At 37.4% G+C, this 21,845-nt stretch overlaps 1 protein-coding gene across 1 annotated transcript in view; it reads right to left on the reverse strand.

Annotated features, from left to right (window-relative positions):
* LOC123775067 (ubiquitin carboxyl-terminal hydrolase-like faf) overlaps positions 1–21,845 on the reverse strand; it is a 73,838-nt gene that overhangs the window by 25,654 nt on the left and 26,339 nt on the right. The window contains 12 exon segments of the mRNA XM_045769881.2: positions 6,579–6,752; positions 7,660–7,826; positions 8,658–8,736; positions 9,097–9,241; positions 9,771–9,897; positions 10,520–10,600; positions 11,813–12,076; positions 12,313–12,584; positions 13,427–13,589; positions 16,598–16,734; positions 20,464–20,609; positions 21,535–21,689. Coding sequence (XP_045625837.1) covers positions 6,579–6,752; positions 7,660–7,826; positions 8,658–8,736; positions 9,097–9,241; positions 9,771–9,897; positions 10,520–10,600; positions 11,813–12,076; positions 12,313–12,584; positions 13,427–13,589; positions 16,598–16,734; positions 20,464–20,609; positions 21,535–21,689 — 1,910 coding nt within the window.

The following is a 21,845-nucleotide window of genomic DNA, read 5'->3' on the forward strand; positions in this document are numbered from 1 at the left end:
TAAAATAATGATCTAAACTGGTAAAAGTCAAAATACACAATTTTTCAAACAATCCAATCTACAGTCGCTTAAAATGCAACAAAATGATCCCATTTTGGTTGCAAGATCAGATACAATAGTAATAACATTTTAACTCCATTAAAACAAAATTGCATATTGTATTCACTTGACTGGGATGTTGAAGCAAACACATTCAATTACAATTAACTTGTCGTCTGGACAATAATTGTAACAGCTGGGCAGATGACATACTAGCCAATGGTGCCACACGGAACTTTTTCAAGCAGCTTTTGTAGACATGGATGATGATACAAGCCACTGGGAAATTAAACTCAAAGCTGTGTATGAGTTCTCCAAGATGCAAAAAAAAAAAAAAAAAAAAAAAAAAACAATCCAGCTTTCTGGCCAAAAACCAAGTACTGTACAGTACTGTACAGTTGTACTGTAGTAGAATGAGCCTTACTAATGCAAGATTAAGGAAAATCTGCATATAATCATATTTCAGTCCAGCAAATTATTCGCCCTATAAGGAAAGTATTTGGACCAACAGAACTATTATGTATGAAAGCTGATACACACTGGCAACTGTCCCAGTGTCTTACGTCACAGGTAGTAGGCCATCCCCAATTTTAACCACATATTAACAGCAACAATGGTTTTAAAACAATCATTAAATGTAAACAAATGCCAATTTTTTGGCAACCTCAATAGCTTCACAGACCATTGATTCTAGTACCACAAACACGAAACTACCAGGGGCTCCTGGACTTGTGTAGGCCTATCAAACACTGAGACCAGAATCTGGTGTGTAAATAGAAACATCAGGATCCAAGGCCACCTTCGTAACTGGGTAAAGCTCGGCCAGAAAGTACAAAGTAAGCAAAACAAACGTATCTTGATTATAGAGCAAAATGGAAACAAAATTTTGAGTTTGATCTCAGATTCCTACGCTTCCATCACCTCTGAGCACAGCTACTCCTGGGACCAAATTCACGAAGCAGTTACGCAAGCACTTACAACCCTGTACATCTTTTCTCAATCTTTGGCGGCTTTGTTTACAATTATTTAACAGTTAATGAGCTCCAAAGCACCAGGAGGCTGTTTGTAACAACAACAACAGCTGATAGAAGTTTTCGTGCTTGTAAACTGTTTAATAAATGTAACCAAAGCCGTCAAAGATTGAGGAAAGATGTACATGTTCGTAAGTACTGTACTTTCATAACTGCTTCGTGAACTTGGCCCCTGGTCTTCATTAGGAGTGGTCGTATCCAGGGGGTACGGTAGTTTTGTGGAGGTATCTGGTACCAGGGCCAATACACAGGGGAGCTACTGAGTAAAAAGAGTTATCCATTAGCTCCTGGGACTGAATCGTGTTGATACAATGTAAATGCCTGTTATTCTAAAATTCCACGTATTTGAATAATTGCATACAGCCAGCGGATACTTGCTAATCTAATTCAGGATATACGGAAACTTAGGTTATTAAATTTTTTACGTTACGTTATACAGTGAACCGTCCAAAATCTTTTAAAATGTTCTGTACTTTGTGTGGACTTGTGTGAAATCCTGATTTCTTTATTAATACTTGTTCTTCTTTGACTACACACAAATATTTAAAACTGTGTGCATTTAAATAAAAATTAATGAAATTTGAAATAACTTTGAACTTGGCTATTTTGCAGAATGATTGGTCTTGGTAAGCAACAGGCACCAAAAAGCAGTTACAGTACTATGTCATCTGTTAACCTTTTGCAGCCACTCTGAACTGCCCTTGACATTATCAATGCCCATGGTTCGTACCATTCCTTCAGCTGCTGACTATGTACACTATAGCAGCAGCCAGCTCCCAGTAACACTCCTGCACAAACCATTATTTGTCACTACTCTCACCTTAACTCCCAAAATCAAGGATCTCCTCCCTTTGTCAAACAGTTTAAGTGCCAATGCCGTACAGCACTATTCTGCCAGCCATATACCTCCCCAGCTACATTCTTCTGCCTGCCACATACCTCCCAAGCCACACCCATTTCTCTAATAACCATTTACTAATCTATGGTACAAGGACTCTTACCTACCAAATGAGCCTGTACAAAAAAAATATGAGACAGAAAATATTTTATACGGCAAACTGATGTTCAAGATTTAATCCTATCTCCCTTCAGATTCCATTTTTACCCAAACAAATGTGAACTTTATATAATAATAATAATAATAATAATAATAATAATAATAATAAAACCCCAGTGGTCAGATTTAATATATTGTTTAATGGCATTACAAATAGGTCCAGATTTTGGAGGGTGTACTGAATGCAGCATAAAAAACACTTGCAATCATTTTTCTAATACTGTATACAATAATATCAAAAATGAAAAGATAAATGTACAAGAGTTTCCATTTAGCATTTGTGTGTAACTTAATGACAAGAGCAGGAGGTAATGTTTGTATATGCATAACCTCTACCAGCAGGTGAGCAGCAGAATAACAACAATCTTGGCCCAAAGATGTAGTAAAACAATTGGTGCAGTAATAAATTTAATGTGACCAAGACTCAAACACTCAAATCATAGTGTTTAAGATTTAAATTGTGTGGATGGAGAGAGTAATATTGTTTACCTATTGGTCACTAGAGGAAGTGTGGTCTAGCTCTACAGCGCTGCCACCTAGCTACTTGCACCTGATGCAACTTATCTCTTGATGATCGACTTATCGTATTTGTTCCCAACTTGTTCTTCCAGTGCATGCCCCTTGTTGACCACCTGCATAAGTAGCTTACCTGCGCTGCCATATATATCCGACTCCTTTACATTTCTGGCTTCCAATGATGACTTGTCCTACATTCTTTCAATTTAAACAGACTATCCTTGCCCATCTTATATATTCTTCTTTTTACTTCCTTCATATTGCTCATATCAACTATGATCCTTTTCTTCTTTACTTCCTCCTCCCTCTCATACAATGTTTTCTTTAACCTGTCCTCAAAGCTTAGTCTTTTCCAATTGCAATGCTAGACTATTTCAAGTGCAATACTACTCTTGTTGCAAGTGAACGCATCAGTACAGTAATGTACTTTTAAAAGTTCCTTTTCTGCTTAAGGAAATAGTTGCATAATTTCCCTGGAGTTCTTTTTTTACATTTTGGCATGTCCAATTTTCCATTTTTTGTTAGTTAGCCCCAACCAGTCTAGCCACTCGTTCAGCTAGTCACAGTGCCATTTGGGTTACCAGACCTAGTAGAAATAGGTTATCTCATGTTACCGGTTGATCAGGTTACAAAGCACCTACTGCATTTCACACACACACAGCCTAAACAATCTTATATGCATTTGCCATGATGCTCATCTTGAATTTCCAGTACTTAAATGGAGGGTTCTTTGACTGCACCATGAATGTAAGCTTGTGAATTCAGCACAGCAGGAGGGGTTCAACTGCAAGGAACTGGGCTCCATTACCCAGCATGATTGTAAGGATTGTCCATAGGGAATCTTCCAGGGGGAACAAGAGCTGCGGACCTGACCATATACCACACAAGCCTCAGTGGGAGAAGCAACAATTTCCAAGGGTCTTCATTAAACCAGACTCATCCCTGCACTCCATGGATGCCAACCTTCTAATGTTCATTTGACCCTGGCCAGATTTTACTAGCCAACTGATTTTTCCAGGGGTCCCACCACGTCACCGTGCACAGCGTGCACATGGATGGCACGAAGCTACAATGAACAGCTTGGTCTGACTCCTCTCCTTCAACCAGAAGAGGGGCTTCATAAGCCACACTCAACTGCCCTCTGGGTCAAGGGAGTAGCTCAAGCCCCCCCGCCACGTCAAGGCGCTGTTCATGGGGGGGGTGAGAAAGCGGGAACAAAAGATTAGAACAATCAGAACAAATCGGGGATGAAAACAGAGGAAGGAATAAACTAAAGCAATACTACAGGAGAAGGTGAGGACGCTAAGGAAGAAAGAGGTGAAAAGAGACCCAGGACAAACCAAGAAAATGCAATTGGCAAAATGATACTAAAAATGCCTAGAAAACCTGTACAGAAGTAACCAAAGGTGCCTACGTAAGAACAGCAATTAAATCGGCTGTGCTTAAGGCTGCAAAAACCTATGTAGAATGCACAGCAAAATAGAATGAAAAGGAAGACAAATGTGTCCTTAGAAGAAAAAATACTGACCCAATTGATTAATATGCCAAAACCAATCCATCCTCCCATTTACAGAATTGATTGGGAACATTTCCTTTTATCTGATACCTCTATTTACCTAGCAGTAAAACAGATACCGGGGAGTTAGACAACCATTGTGAGCTTCATCCTAGGGAAGGTCAATAGTTGACCTATAGGGACACCGATAAGCCCAAGTACAAGCTTCGTGTCCCTGACAACGAGAATTATTATTAAAAATCATCTTCTCCAAAGCTGATAGGTTACTTCTTAGGGCAGACTTGATTTGTGTCCTCTATCTTGGGTGGTGTCTTGGGTATTGGTCACTAGATAAGACCTGTAGTAGGGAGTGCAGTAGTTAGTAGTAATTTTGTTTCCTTCTCAGTTCCTACTAAAATGGGTAAAGGGACACTACTTTGTGAATGGCATTTAGAGTCTGGTATTTTTGCTGACGTCACACCTCACACCATAGCAGGTTGGGTCTTGTGTTTTGTTGCCAGTGATGCACATGTCAGCACCTGCTTTTTACAACTTGAAAGGTAAATTCAGTATGAAATTCCAGTCCTATGCATTGAACAGATTTATTTCCTCCCGTGTCTGCTGCAGGTGTTGTGATGGAACCTCCGCTTGGTTCATAATCGACCCACACAACAAAAACTGAAGAAAAGTTCATAAAGAGGGTCAAGTAAGGAAGCGAGGAAGCTTAAGGCATCTTATTACACCACCACTGCTGAACTGCTATCTTTTTCCATATTTCCTTCGTCAACTTTCACATTAAGCCAGTTTTTCAATCCTTCACTTAAGGGCAAGATAGTATACTGTACGTAGAATTATTTGGCCCAAAAGAATTCTCAAAACACCAAGCAGTTGATATCTTAATAACAGCAAATGTAAAATATTTATTGCTCGTGGTATCAGAGAACTGGGCATTTATGATAAATTATAGTGTGAACAAGTTGTATAACGATATGAAAGCCAGTGGTGGTGTGCTGCCTATAGTGGCTGGCAGGCAGCAACTGTCACCTACTAACTCATCACCAGCAATCCGGTACACACAAATTTACGCGCCATGCTGATTCTCAAAATAAAAAGCATTTTACTTCCCCCAACTTTCCTGTTACGTAGGATGGCACAACACTAACAAGGTTAGAATAAAGAAAATCTGTGTGAAGATGATATGATACAACACGACCACCAGACGACATTAAATACTGCCTCCCTCACCTACACCAGTGTGCTTCACCTACAAATGACATGCAAATTTGCTGTAACATATAGCTCATAGCATTACAAAACTGTCATTAATTTGACTTCATACTACTTTAGTATAAATTGATAGATTATATGATAGTGGCAGCAGCAGATGTGCCCTTCCCTCACCACCTGCCATTCTCACCCATCACTACCACCAATAATACTCCCCCCTTTCCATCCCCTCCCCCAGGTGGGTATAAAAGAAGGATTTTGACTTGTTAGCAGGCTTAGATCATTCCCTTTCCATAGCTCATGTTATACCTTATCCTATTAACTTTCCTTGGACATGACCCATCAATCGATTATGATGTCCTAAATTACTGCTAGATAAACCAGCAAACACCAAAGGACTGTAAATAATTTACAAGCATACCAGTAAAGAGGGCCAAAAATGGCCCTCTTTTTAAATGGCATATACACAAAAAAATATTCATTAACCGTCATGGTAAGACATTCTATTTTTGCTATCTTTCATTGGGAGGAAACAGCATTAAATGTGGCCAGAGTAGATGTAAACAGGCAGCAACAAGTTTGCAAGAACTGGTGGCAAGCAGTTGATGCCAGATTCAGTCATTCTTGTGATAATGCCACTAAGTCACATACAAATTTGGTATTCCATTTATGGATGTTTGCATTAATAAACTATGTACTCCTTCAAAATTTTACTTTGTTTACAGAGATAATTTGGGTATGATATTTTGGTTCGGTAAAGTCACCCGCCCCCCTGGATGATGCGGACATGTCACGGCTAATCTGGGTGGATCCCTTTAACTGAAGTTCTCTGATGAACAGAGATAGAAAACCGGGCATTTCTACTTTGGTTAACCTGTGCATACAGAAAACTAGGGATCTGGATAATGGAATCCAACTGGATGACAAAACGAGTGAAAACAACAACAACAAAAATACCACCACCATCACATACAAAATAGAGACAACCATAGAGAAAATGAACATCTTTTCTAAATTCACAACATCGAGGTCTCCTTTTGATTTGCAAATAGAGTGGAGACAGATGGAATAAATTTATGTAGATTATGCAACAGCCATCTAGAGTTTCAAAATTTCACATGACATACATAAGAGAAGAACAGGCATCACAACCAATAGATCTCATAACCCAGGTAATCACATACACCAACAGGCATTATAACTATGGCAATACCTGTGAGGACAAGTCTTGCAGATCTTCTGGTCAGAATAGGAACCACCAAGAATCTTGTTCATTATTTGGTCATGTCCTAGAGCTTTGAGCGCTTCATTTAAGCTCTCGACCAAAATATTGTAGAATTCACAGGCATCGTGTTGCTCCCGCAAGTTCACAGGCTCTCCTTGTAATCTGTTTACGGAAAGCAACAAAATTAGCTTGGCTAACGTTTATTTTGCTGGATTGTGAAGAAGCAAAATATCATTAGTAAAATGACAATTGAATTCAATACCTGTTCAGATATGGAAAAATTCCTGGTAACTACAATACTTAGTTACTATACATTTAAGCCTTAGATAATTGGAAAATAGTACTAAGTTTATTTCTAAAATAACATTATACTCAAGTCCTTTTAAATAAGTTTATACAACGTGTAATATTTGAATACACATCTGGCATTCAAAAACACACTTGGGATTTATAGCTGCAGCAGTTTTTCGAACAAGATGAAATCACCCCGTGAGGTAGACCTTAACCTGCCAGTAATACTCTATTCCTGTTGAAAACTTGTCCATCACTTACTATAATGACTGATAAATATGAATAGTGCAAACAATTAAGAGATATTAAACAAAAAACAAGAGTAAGAAATCTACAGAAATAAAATAGGGTAAAACTTTGTATGTACTTTTGTCGTAAAATACAGCAAAGTCCATTGAGAGTTTACTTATTAATTGTATTTATGAAGATTGTTCAAGACAATGGGAACATCTATGGCCATATATTGAGCTACTTGGTCAATTTTATTTTTATATAATGAATTCAGTACAGTACTATAACACCTAAACTTTTTAATATCTAATTTCTTTCAATGGCCTTTCAAAGAACAATACATTTTATTAATTAAATAAAAATGGAGGAAGAATATATTTGACGATTATACATTTTGCGTTGGATTTATCGACAGAAAATGGATACAAGGCTGGGAAGATGTCATAGATGGTGACAATGGAATTATATTATAATAATGGTGACAAAGGTAGTGGTGGTAGATAATTATGAAGGTAGTTATGCTCATAACACATAAATGTTTACTTACTTGAAATGTTTCCAGAGACCTCTGGGAACATAGTACTGAAGTTTAGAGCAAGCTAAATGTGCAAAGATGGCCTGCACCTGCTTGAGAATTCCTATGTGGTATTCTTTTCTGCTTTCCTCATTTGAACTGCTGCTCATTGCATCATCCTCATTTCCATCAAGATTAGTCTAAGGAATATCAAATGTATTATTTATGGAGTGAATTTCATCTGTTCTTTAATATTGTATACAATGAAGTCACAAAAACATGAGAACATAGTGTGAGGTGCCCTGGAGAGTGCAGGGATGAGGGTTTCATCACCTAATATAACCTCTTGATACAGAAATTCTTTCTTAGAACTCCTCCCCTCCAATGTCCGAGGTAGAAATCCTTCTCCAACTTAAATTATACATTCAAATGTCTTATCAAAGCAAGTTGCACATAAATGCCCAAAACAGCTATAATTGAAGAGTCCAATAAGTACGGTGAGAGAATCATCATTTGCTGTCAATTGCATTTTAAGCACACCCTTATCAATATAAAGATGAAACACATTCCGTGGGAAAAGGACCATTGAACTAGCTGTGAAAAGTACATGCCCAGTGATGAGTGAAAACTATTACCTTGTTGAATCTATATGAAATAAGAGAGAGGTCTAGAGAATGACCACATAGTTACTGTTGCAGGTATACCTAACAAATTTACAACACTGAGAGCATGACGATTGAGCGCCATCACTCTAGAACAGACAAAAAATAGTACCTAAGAAACTCTTATTAAATAAGTATTAAAATGAAATAACTTTGCAGTGGAACGATTGAATATACGTTGCCCAATACATGAAGTGTCAACTCATTTTTTGTTCAAGCTACATTGCCATTTTACTTGATGGCAAAAGACCTCATGGCACTCTTAAATGATACCCTTGATACCCTTCACGTAACTTGATATTTTATTGTTGTGCCGAGTAATGACAAATGCACGATTAAACTATAAAGTAACATTAAAGATATGCCTACCTCTTGCTCCATTCTCTCTTCTCCGCTGAAGTCTTCCTCGGGATCTGTTGCTGCACCTTCTACTAGTAATACACCATGCCTGACGTGAAAAATATTTATCAAAACTAATTATTATGCAGAGAGTAAGTCACACTAAAGTGACTGAAAATAAATAACCAATCCCCACATAATAAAAGAAAGTTGCAACTTGATAAGAATCCAGGGCTTATCAAATTATCCTCACTGTCCACTATTTTCACATGTGGGGACTGGATTATTTATAACTGTCACCTGTCAATAATACACGAGTAGCAATGACCTATTTTCAGTTTTTATTGTTTTTATTTTTACTATGTTTTGCCTAAATAAATTATATATCAGATTAGAAACTTCTATTTTCTGTTAGTATTCCAGAGTGTATGATGACTTTCTTTAAAATCAAATGGAACACATACGATACCTTATTTGTCTTATCATATAGAGCTGCTGTAGGACAGAATTCATGTAACAAGTGGCCCCAGCATTTTTCAGCCCTACAAACCCTTTCACAGGCCGAGGGCCGACTGGAGGAAGGTATTCCCATTCCCCAATGCTTTCATCACAATCTGTAAGTAACAATGGTCAATTAACATGTATATTTTAGTATTAACATTGGTTTTTTATTAGAATTTATAATACATACAATGACATTTTAATGAAACAAGCTAATTACAGCAATTCAGTACTATAAATGGTTCAAAGCTAGATCGAAGACCGGGCCGTGGGGCCGTTGATCCCCGTAAGCTACACTAGGTAGGTAAGCCCCCCCACCCCAAAAAGATGAAAACTTTGCACTTTGGTTCAGTAACTTAATTACATTTAAACCTTGAGGAATACCATCACCACCAGAAAAATACATGAAAATTATGTTGCATTGTGTTTTCAACATGTTAACTGCTTGTCTTGCATTAGTAGTAAGCAAAATTCCAATGTTATAATTACAGAACACTGAGGAACTCTTTTTTTTTAAGATGATGTACTCGGGCAAATATAGGATGGCAACACGAGATTACTACATAAAGGAGTGTATCAACAATGGCAAAAATAAAATTAAAAATGTGAAAACCATGAACAGTAATTATGTTATAACATTACCTGAATAATACATATTTGTGAGCATTTCTGCTAAAAGTTTGAGGTTGGGAACACAGCCTGTACATAGAGTGACTAGGAGTTCATATGCTGCTATCACAGTTGGTTGAGTTGAGCACACTGGTATGGCCTGCAACAACATAGTAAACTCTGCTTGAAACTAAATTAGCTAAGCACAGTAGAATAAGTTACAACAATGTTATAAATAAATTATCAAATTTCCTAAACAAGAAAAAAAAGAAAATTGAATAACCATCCATTATCGTTACCGTCTCCGACTTTCAGGGTTTGGATAAGCAGCACTGTACCATTCATTACATTCATCATTATATTCATCTACCATATAGCATCATGGGTAAGCACTTACACCACACTCCAGCAACCATCTTCAACAGAGCAGAAGCACCACAGGAGACCAGGTAAACAGTGCTCCTTTTGAACTTTCATACAGTACACCACAAAATATGCATTCCCTACTCCTATCAGCAGTTTCTTCCTTTTATCAAATCTTATCGATTAAACCTGATGTCTATAAAATTTCTATTCAATTAAGGGTACTTTAACAAATATAAATATCAAATACAGTACTATGTATTAAATATAGATCCCAATACTTCAACTGCAGGTACTAAAAGATTAAAAACAAATTACTGTAATGAAATTTATATTGTACACAATACATTTATACATGTTCAACATTTCTTTAAGCAGAGAAGTAATTTACGTAAGCTAACTTAAATTTACTTTCTTACCTGCTCAGCAGGCATCTCGGCCGCATGCTCCAATTGAAGGTACACCTTAGAAAATGGGAATATAAAGTCTTCTACAAGTTCCTGCAAAGAGAAAAAAATAGCATTTAATTCTTATATTATAGAAAATTAACATAGCCTTTCTAGTGGAATCCATCAGATTCCATTAGTTCCAAAATGTCAAAAAGGTCAATCACATAAGAGGACAAAATTTATGGCATTTTAGCTATAGTTTCTTTTTGTATTCTCAACCCTCACAAGCAACAGCACCATGCATTATAACTGTAGAATCTGGGTTCAATGACGTGCAGTGTAGTGTAGGTTCCCGGCATCACACTTTTAGTCCACAAGCACAGTCCATCAAACTTTTACAAGGTGACATACTCCAACATCAAAGAGTTGGAGCAATTACCCAAGTATAATTACAGGATGAGAGCTACGCTTGTGATGTCCCATCTTCCCAGTACTCTGTCGTATAACGCTTTGAAATTACTGACTGTTTTGGCCTCCACCACCTTCTCACCTTGTTCCATCCATCTACCACTATTTGCAAAAGAAAACTTTCAAATATTTTTTTTGGCTTCAATCTGTGTCCTCTTGTTCGTGAAGTGGATGGTTTCAGGAATTCCTCTGTCAATTTGGTTGATTCCTGTAAGTATTTTGTAAGGGGTGATCATATCTCCTCTTTTTCTTCTATCTCCTAGTTTTCGTATGCTTAACACTTCTAGTCCCTCCTCGTAACTCTTGTTTTTCAGTTCCAGTAGTCATTTTGTAGCCTGCTGTTGCACTTTTTTCAGTTTATGTGCTTCTTGAGATTTGGGCACCATACAACTGCTGCATATTCCAATTTTGATCTAGTCATGAACAGTTTCTTTAATATTTCACCATTACATATAATTAAAAGCAAGTTTGAACTTGGAAAGCAACGCATGTTCCTCTTACAATGTTCTTTGTGTGTTTCTACGGCAACAGCTTACTTAAGAGTGTGTGCGTAATGTTGATTGAAAGGACAAACTTCATATTTCCAAAATACTTTCTATTAATATCTACCGAGATATGAGACAATAAGTGTCCCCAACTAAAATTTTTAGGTCGCCGTTTGGCAGTCAGGAAGTCAGTCAATGCCCCTTTTGTAAACCAGTCGGAGAAACTACTGTATATCAAACCTTTAATTATCTTGCATTAAACCTAGTATCAATAACCAAATTGTCATCAAACTACACAATGAACCACAAATACAGCACACACACATCTGGGGCTTCAACCACCCAAACAACTTGAATCGCCATTACATACCTTAATTAGAAATATTGATTTAGAAGGGTCTCCACCAATTTCGTATTTCTTCTCAGGTGGAAGGAAGGCTACCAGCTCCCGTGTGACACACAAATGGCCCTCCAGTAGTGTGTCATCTACAGGGGGCTCTGGGCCACCTTGGGCCATCTGAGCTACACTGGCTCGCACATTCTTCAACCATTCCACTTCTGTCGTCAACAGGCGATCAACGCCCGTCACAGCCACGCTTGACACACACGCCCAGTTCAACAATCCACACAGCAACTAGAAAATTTGTTAACAGTACTTTTAAAACAAATATATTATGTATATTCTTTGGTACATAAATGTACTTATTCATATAGTGTACTCATATCAATACACACATATATATTCATATATGCATATCTATAAAATCTGTATATGTGACCTAAACATGAATATATACGAAACACAAATTTACATAAACAACATTTCTGAGGTACAAATATGGCGGCAATATCAACTGGAAAGTCACATACCTGGAAATACTCCTTGGAATACTCGCCATTAAGGCCATTAAGAACATTGAAGAGCATGACAATGAAGACCACAAGGGTGTGAGGGGAATTGGAACACTTGGTGGCCATCAGCAACAACTGTTCCACCGCACACTGTCGAATACTCCGCTCCCCGCCCACTAGCACCAACCCCATCACCAGCTTGTGGAACTGAGAGTCCTTGGTCAGAGTCTCCAAGGCAGGAGGGTAAAGGGCCAACACCACAGACAATGTTTCCAAACCTTCGCGACACACTGTAAAGTCAGTCGTATTCACAATAATTACATAAAGAATGACTAAAATTAGTAAAAATAAAAAATGTAATTAGTTTTAACCCTCAAGTGGCTCAGCTCATTAAAAGTCCTATATCATGGTGAACAAATCCACAAGGGCAGTGACGAGGATTCGAACCTGCATCCGGGAGGTTCCCAGGATAGGACACTACACTACAGTGTAGTGTAGTGTCCTATATCATGGTATGCACGACAAAAAAATAGTTCATAAAACCAATTAAAAATATTTAATGTGGCAACTCAAGCACAGGAGACAATTACAAATAGCTATTCAAGCTGCTTACTTAAAGGTTAATAAACAAAAATACATGAAGATTAAAAAACTAAGGAAGAAAATTTGCTTTGTTTATGCATCATGCAACAAAAAAAGTAAATTCATTCTGCTCTCTTCATAGAAAAAGATCTAACAAACTTGCTTCCTGCAGTTACACACATACACATGCGCACACACATAGGATTTCTTTGGATCTTTAGATCAAAGAGCCAAAGCTCAACCCCCACAAGCACAACTAGGCAAGTTCACACACATTCAGCATTCAACTACCTCCTCCTGACACTGTTTTTAATACCAAACACATTACCAGAGAGCAGACAAGAGAACAGTAGCAACAAATTCCACCATTTAATATCTGACACTTTACTTATTATCTACAAAGAAATAATAAAGTCACAAATAAGTAATTGACGCTTAATATCAAAATTGTCAAGTCAAATCATTCATTTAAAATTGTCTTAGTCAATATACAAAACATTAGTTTTTAGCATCACAATGCCTCAACAATAAGGTCTACAGGAAAATTCACCTTGCAAGTCCTCGGGATCGGGCGGTTTAGTTGGTGGCCGTTCGGATGCTTTCTCAATTTCATCGAGAGACGATGTTATAAGATGGACTTGTCCTGCCGCCGACGCCCACGTTATTTTGAGAATAGATCTAACAACACTCATATCCGGAACTACACCTGTAACCTGCAATGACACAAACAACTTCACTAAGAAATCAATGCTTAAAATTATTACATTTCTAAATGGTCTTCGTGAAGGATATAATCCAAAAGAATGACCAATAACTACCAACAGCACTGCTGTTGGTAGTTATGCTTGTCTGCACATACTTAACTCTTAATTTTTCGTATAAAATGCAAAATGATCCATGTTTTAGGTTATATAAGAAATCATAATTAAAAAAATAAGCTTAGGAGCCTAAGTACATAAAATTTTTAAAGAAATAAACAAAGCCTACCTATCATAAATTAAAAATATGCAGGCCAACCTTTCCCTAATAAGCTCAAAGCTGTAAGCATTGAGCATTATTTAGCATTATATATATATATATATATATATAGGCAGGAGAGAGGTAAGGTATTCAAATCAAATTTGCCTATTTTCCAATATGAAACCCTTGTTCCAACACTTTACGTACAAGCCCAAGAGCTAAAGTTATCCCTAACTGCTTACCCAGGTTAGGGATAACAAACAAGTACCCCTGCTGGTTATAAGAGTAAACGTTAGGATAAATTGGACGACACAATTTATTATCAAATTTCATTCACTTAAATACCAATTCTTTTTTTCTCTCGATTGATGCCTTCCCCCACTCAATGAAAAGTGAGAAATTAGTAAAAGTTTTAAATTTATTTCCTAGCTTTCTGCATTATAGAATCACTTCACCTGATGTTTTAAAAGTACACTTTTTTTTTTTGCATTTCCATAAGTAACGAGTTCTTTCTCACATTTGATTTAAAGCAACCATCAACATGAATGTTTGAACAGAAACTTAACAGATGATGCACACCAATATGAAATAAATATGAACAAAAGGCTGGGATGTAGAGCTAACTTCATTGAACTGACAATCTTGCTCATCACGAGAGCAATGTATCAACATATTTGAGCATATTGAGTAACGAGTGTAATGGCGATTCAACAAACTGCTTCAGAAGACCGCCGATACAAAGGATTTTCTAACACCACATCAGTACCTATGGGTGTCTAAACTGACTAGTACCTTGATGTCTTTCTTCACCCCAGCACAACAAATTTGGACAAAAATCACCTTATTTATATAATCTAACTCACAAATTGATATTCCACTATTTTGTGAAGAACTATTAATCTGTCATCATGGTGCATGCTGTTAAGTAGAAATCTTTAGCTTGGTGAATGGTTTGTTTGGGATTTAAACATCCGAAGTTACAGTACTAACGTAGGATTAAAAGTTATGTCAACAACTCCAGAAAAGGAGGGACCGAACAATCCACGGGTCATCTTTGCCACACAAACTGTTTACTGAACAACACGTGCACACACACATGTCCAACACCATCTGCCTACAAATTACAACCCGTTCTCACAAATTCGTAAAGTCAATATTGACTTATTAACTACGTGCATAGGTGATATACTAAACATAATAGATACCCTTAAAAAGATTCATAGAAAACACCGACCTTACCTAACCTTGTTAGTATCTTAAGATAAGCATCTTATTGCTTCGTAAGTACAATTATTACTTAACCTATACCTATTATAGGTTAGGTAATAATTGTAATTACGAAGCAATAAGATGCTTATCTTAAGATACTAACAAGGTTAGGTAAGGTCGGTGTTTTCTATGAATCTTTTTATGGGTATCTATTATGTTAAGTATGTCACCTATGCACATATTTAATAAGTCAATATTGACTTATTAAATTTGCGAGAACGGGTTGACAAATTAGTATTTACAATTGTTAGAATTACACACATAAGCATGCACTAAGAAAAGCCCTCTGCCTGTCTTGCTCATTCTTTCCCTCTCCTCCTCCTCTATTTTCAAAGTATAGTTGCTATCTAATCTCTCCTCTCTTCCCTCCCCTATCTTCCATCACTTTCACTTAATTCCCCATAACACCTTGTTTCTTTGCCTTAAATATATTTTTAGTTTCCAATAGATCTTTTCCTCCATTCTTCATTTTCCTTCTCATAGAATCAATAACTCGCTTTCTCTCTTAACCTACTTTAGTATTTTTTTTTTTTTTTTGCCTTTTCAAACTACACAACACTTCATGGTCTTAAACTATTTCCCTGTTCTATCAAAATCATTTTATTAGTCTGCTGTTCTTTCATGAAACATTTTAAAAATTTCCTTCTACTCTCGCTTCTCTTTTCTATACAAGACAAATATCCACCTTCCACATATTCCAATACTCTTTCCTCTGTGTACCTATGTGCAGCACGCAAAATGTCCCACTGAATAATAATACATATCTAGTTATGCAGATAAGCATTTTTATACCAATTTTCATAGTGTGGCTTTGGAACTGCGAGGATTTATAAAAAATTAACTCTTGTTCCTCTACTTATAAGCACTGTACATTCTGTTCTCTCAGTCAAGAGCATGTCTTTATAATCAAGGGTCAGTGCTAAGAGTAATTACAATACAGCGTACCCAAAATACAAACATTTCGGTAAGAATGGACCTTTGTTAATAAAATCCTACACATTTGTATCACGTTTAACAGACTATTAAATTTAAGGGATTTCCCACGAAGATTTTTAGAGATGTTGACCAAACCACACACTAGAAAGTGAAGGGACGACAACATTTTGGTCTGTCCTGGACCATTCTTAAGTCAATTGTCACACAATCGACTTGAGAAGGGTCTAAGACGGACCAAAACGTCGTCGTCCCTTCACTTTCCAGTGCACGATTTGGTCAACATATTTCAGCCACATTATTGTGACTCCTCGTCTGCATTTTGGGAGATGTATGAAAATGTTTTTAATTAAAATATATATGCCTTTAAAATTACACAATCTACAGATAAAAATTAGGAGAATGCAACAAAACATTTACAAATTTTAAAACATCCAAGACAACACTGATTTCAAATTGGTAATTTCACAATCAAACTAATTAGTCAACAAATCCTCCACGCATACACAATTGCCTGTGATCTTACAAAGTGTGCCCAGAGGCATGACGTGATAGTGACCTGGTCGTGAAGTGACTGAGCCAGACGGGATGCCACATTGCGCACCATACAATCTGAGGCAGGGTTGGGAATATGGTGGAGAGCTTCTTGTAGCACTAGAGCTTGAGTATGAGTCGAGGCTGACAAGTTACTCGTACCTGGGGAAAAGAAAAATACAAATGCCATAAACGTCTTCACAAAATGCAGCTTATGACGAACGTACAGAATCACACGCATGCAAACATACGGCAAGTGTAACACCAGAATTATGTATTAACAGCTCAGCAACAGCAACATATGCAAGATAAGCAAATATATGAATGACTTAAGAACCTCATTAAGGAATCATTCAGACCATTGTATATTGTGTTAGACCTGTCAGAGTATGCTACTCCAGCCTGAACCCCACACCAGGTAAGGCACAAGAAATTGGAGAAAATCTACACATTTGTCACAAGAGGGGAACTTCAAATACAAAACATGAGCTATGATGATGAGGTAAGTGAACAAACGAAATATGACAGAAGAGACAATGACAAGAAGCTATGTGATCACAATGGAATTAGAGTAAAGTTACCAGATGAGGAACAAAAAGGATTATTTTACAGTTAGAAGTAGGAAAGAAATGAGCCCAAGAAATATAAGGAAATACATGTAGTGAGTGGTAAACAAGTAGGAATGATCTTTGACCCGAGGAGGTAGAAATCAACCACCTTTAAGTTTCAAGACGATGTGACAGCACTGAAAACTCAACACGCACAAAGGTACGTGGAAAACTTATTACAACCCTAATGCCAAGACACTTTCAAATAAAAGTTAGAAATGAGGCAATGTATAGGATGTCACATTAGTCCCTTTCCAATTATTTTAATATCTTATTCAAGTTTTCAATTAAATATGAGCTATCACACACTTTTGACAATTGGGTAGCCATTACCATTCCCTGGATGCACGAGGCACCAAGCCCGACAAAAACAAATTTACTGATTTTCCATCAGTTTTCTAGGTTTCAGTACCTGGCCCAGAGCCTAAAACCCTATATAAAAAACTTACTAGAAAAAAGTACTCTCCACTCATGAGATGGCATGATTTTGTGGCTTAAATCCCAGATATCGTCCTCATGTTAAGTTATATTAACATGTCTCTCCATGATTTGCTGGGTCAGACTGCCAATCCCATTCAAATTTATCCTCATGATCTACACAGGATCAGATTAATGCATGTTCCTGATGATTCAGGAAGAATTAGATCCAAGTACCATGGTACCAGTAAGCTTTAATTTTTCCCAGTATAAAAGGAACTGGTTCTGCACTTTGCCAGGGGCATGTGTAGCATGCTCACACAGTTATATAAACACTGAAATACAAAACTTACAGTTCCAAATGATAAAGAAGCATGACATCACTGGTCTGTATATATATGCATGTGTACCAAACAACGCAACACGACAACACACGCCCATGTCATGCTGGAACCAAATGGGATAATAATCAGTAAGCAATTCTTGGGGGTCTTGTCACCCAGGAATGTTTCAACTATATACAAATGTTAGATGCACAATGAAATCACAATTAGGTGATATATCTAAGAAAATATTGATGCTACACGATGGGATCAAACTCGTGTCCCTGGACTCCCAAGAGCGTGTGCCCGAGGAGTGCCAATGAGTGGTTCGATCCGATCATACGACTAATATTTTCTCATAAATGTTAAGATATTCACTAAACTGTGCATCTGCTCACCAACACCAGCAACCTATCTGCCATAAGCTGACAGAATGTGGATGAATATGCTCTTCCTTTTCTCATTTCTATAAGTCTAAGCAGGAATGGAGTAAGCCTAAACTTGCAGCCAATAACCACAGACTGAAGTTCAGGAATCTCGCTGGGAATGAATCTCCCTTCACAATTAGTGGAAACAAATGTTCCACAAATTCCAAGATGTTGGACACTGAAGAAAACCATAAAAGGTAAAAGATAAGATATTTTGAGTTTTTAGAAGAGTTGTTGAAAGGAACAGTTTAACCTACCTTGTTGCATAAGAAACTTGGCTAAGTTTATAGTACAATGACAGAATGAACAAGAGTGAAGGTGAAATAAAACCTCAAAAACGTGTACCAACTCGATATAGATGGTTGAAGGACAATGCAGGAACTACAGACATCCTGTTCTTTCCCTAGTTGCATGTCTGTCCAGAGACAATATAAAGTAAATCCCTTTAATGCAAAATCTAAGAATGCAAAAAAAAAAAAAACTTAAATATTCATATACTTTAAGAAAGAAATGGAGAACTTGCACTTAAAATATCAATTAACTTACTAAACATGAAACCAATATTTAGTTTTCCTCTGAATAAAGTTTACTCATGCTTTCTGTAACAAATAAACTTTTGACATGCTTCTGTCAAACAAGAATCCAATACAACAATTCCAACCTGCCCAGCCTTGTTTTACCCCATAAAAGCCAATTTAATTGTCTACTTCTAAACTAGATAATATATTTTTCAGTTGTCAATCACCAGAGCCTTGTTTTACCCCATAAAAGCCAATTTAATTGTCTACTTCTAAACTAGATAATATATTTTTCAGTTGTCAATCACCAGCTCATTAAATGTCTTCCTCCCCCCCCCCCCCATCTTATATATATATGCAGTATGGTTCCCCATAGTCCCAGGTACGCAAGCAGTAATAGGCAAGCGCATACAGTACCTTCATGTTGCCAATGCTTTATGTGCACAAAGAAATTCCAAGATCATGATATATCTGAAAAAATGTTTTGAAGCAATGCAATGATATTCTGAGTCACCCCCAGATACAATGAGCTTAAAAGACACAAAGTTCTATTGAACGAATTTGAAAGGCTGCGACCCAAATCCTTTTGTTGCCAGTCACACGTGGTGTACTCAGTAAATTATAACCTCACCACCCATATGCATCCGTCACAATTTTTTCAAGACTTTCGCTGCCTGATGCCGCATATTCCATCATACAACCAAAAAACGAAGTATGGGGGATGACGCAAATGGTGTCATGCAAAAATGTTTGCAATGGCTTCTTATTATGTATAAACATTGTGGGTAAATCAGTTTAACGTTGGGGCGTGTGCTCACCGGGATGTGAGCCATCACTGGATATCCATCACTGGATATCCATCACTGGATAAAAAACAAGGGAATACTTTACAAATGGGTTAGTAACTTTCTACAAATATCACCAGACAGCAATATCATTCCAGAACAATACAGCACACCAGATACAAAGGAATCATCATTCCGTAAAATACTGGTAACCGACAATCATATACCACCGATCCCTTCTCGCTGATCAAAAATATACTAGCTACACCAAGAAGCAACATCGCCCAAGAAAATGTTAAAATATTACTGTAATAAAGAGAACATTTACAGCAAAAGGACCCAAAAATGGGAGTTATATGTAGAAAGTGGAAAGTATATCGCCAAAGATGAGAGAAAAGAATACCCCAATCTGAAAATTAAGTTTAGTTCAAATTAAGATAAAACTGCAAATGCTATGACAAAAATTGCCTGGCATGACAAAGCTGTGTATAGTTTTATGAATATTTAGCCCTTGACCAGGACTTTTCACGAGTTTTCTAGGACTGTATGAACCTTTCAAGATTATAGTAGAACAACAAACAATATGATGACCAGACCACACACTAGAATGTGAAGGGACGACGACGTTTCGTTATTGTTAACATCACAATCGACTTGAGAATGGTCCAGGACGGACCGAAACAACGTCGTCCCTTCACATTCTAGTGTGTGGTCTGGTCATCATACTTTAGCCACGTTATTGTGACTCGATCGCCTGCAAACATTATTATTATTCATTCATTATGATGGGGGATCAAACTGACAATAATTACCAGTTGAAGGCGGCGATATGTCTTCAGTTCCACCATTACTGTTCGTGGTGGTGGTCGTATTGCTAGACGTGACAACACTTACAATAGCGTAACCTACTGTCACAAATGCCAATTTTGCCAACTTCAACACCACCAAGAAGGCTGACCTGTAAAGATAAGGCGCAAATGAATAATTAGGCTTCGAGTGAAATATATAATATGGGAAAAGCATTTTTGGGCCTAAGGGCAAGGTGCTACTCACCTCAGGTTAGGATCTCTGACATACCTGGGGGCAAGTTGATAATTTGTGCCAATGCAGCAGGGATCTAAAGCTCCACCCACACAGACAACATATTAGGAATTGTAACAGCAATGAACAAGATTGCGTTATTGATCATTTATAAAGTAAATGCTAGATGGGCCAGAGCAATATGACAACCAACAAAAACTGCATGAAAGAACACCAGATATTAGCAACAGCTAAACTATCATTTCCTAGACTCAGAACCCTGTGTTTGTTAACATTACACTGCAGCTGCCAGTCTTTCACACTTAGAAGCCCAGCCCTGTCATTCAAGTTTGGTCGTCTTACTTTCTCAATGAAGACCAAGAGAATGGTTGTACATTTATCTACTTGCCCTACTCCCCCACATGTATTGCTCTTTCCTCGTGCATTAACATTACTTTGTTTACCTGAACATGGCAAACACTGAAAATTCGTAGGAACCGTGATGAGGGTTCGTAGCAATGCGGTGGGTGTTCCCGTGCACATACCCTAGTCAACTTGGCCATGACATGGTATTGCATCTTCGAGTTCTACTGAACACACAAAGATTTCCCGAGGCTTCTATTGAAGCTGGAATAGGAATACCAAGTCGAGGTCTAGTTGACTAGGCGTGTACATGAAACACCCACCGCATTGGTTCGAACCCTCATCGCGGCTCCTACAGATTTTCTCATTGATACAGTCACGTTAGAGTGATTACTCTGTGTATAGCAAACACTTTTCCTCAATTTGTTCATCATTAAAGTCATGAATAATAAGCTACATTGTTGTGAAAAAAATCACAATAGTATTGACAGTATTCTTACCGTTTTGTTGGCATGTCAGTATTTGACAGGAAGTTGTTTTTGGCTAGCATGTCAATAATGAGTTTGACACCTCCACTCTTCATGAAATTATACTGGAACTCTAGTGCCTTCTCTGCCATGGGGTTGTGAGCGGGCATTAAAAGGGAGTAGAGTACCTGTACGAAACAAAATGACAATGTGAAAACTATTACAAAATTTAGCCTTTTTCCATGATCACCATCATTAGCCCAGTTTTATGCAGTAGGTAGGTATCATCAGGAAGTAAATAGGGAGCATTATAGGTAGCCCTCAGCTTGAATGGGGCACAGCTG

The sequence above is a fragment of the Procambarus clarkii genome, chromosome 92 (genome assembly GCF_040958095.1).
Source record: "Procambarus clarkii isolate CNS0578487 chromosome 92, FALCON_Pclarkii_2.0, whole genome shotgun sequence".
In the NCBI taxonomy this organism is placed as follows: Eukaryota; Metazoa; Arthropoda; class Malacostraca; order Decapoda; family Cambaridae; genus Procambarus; species Procambarus clarkii.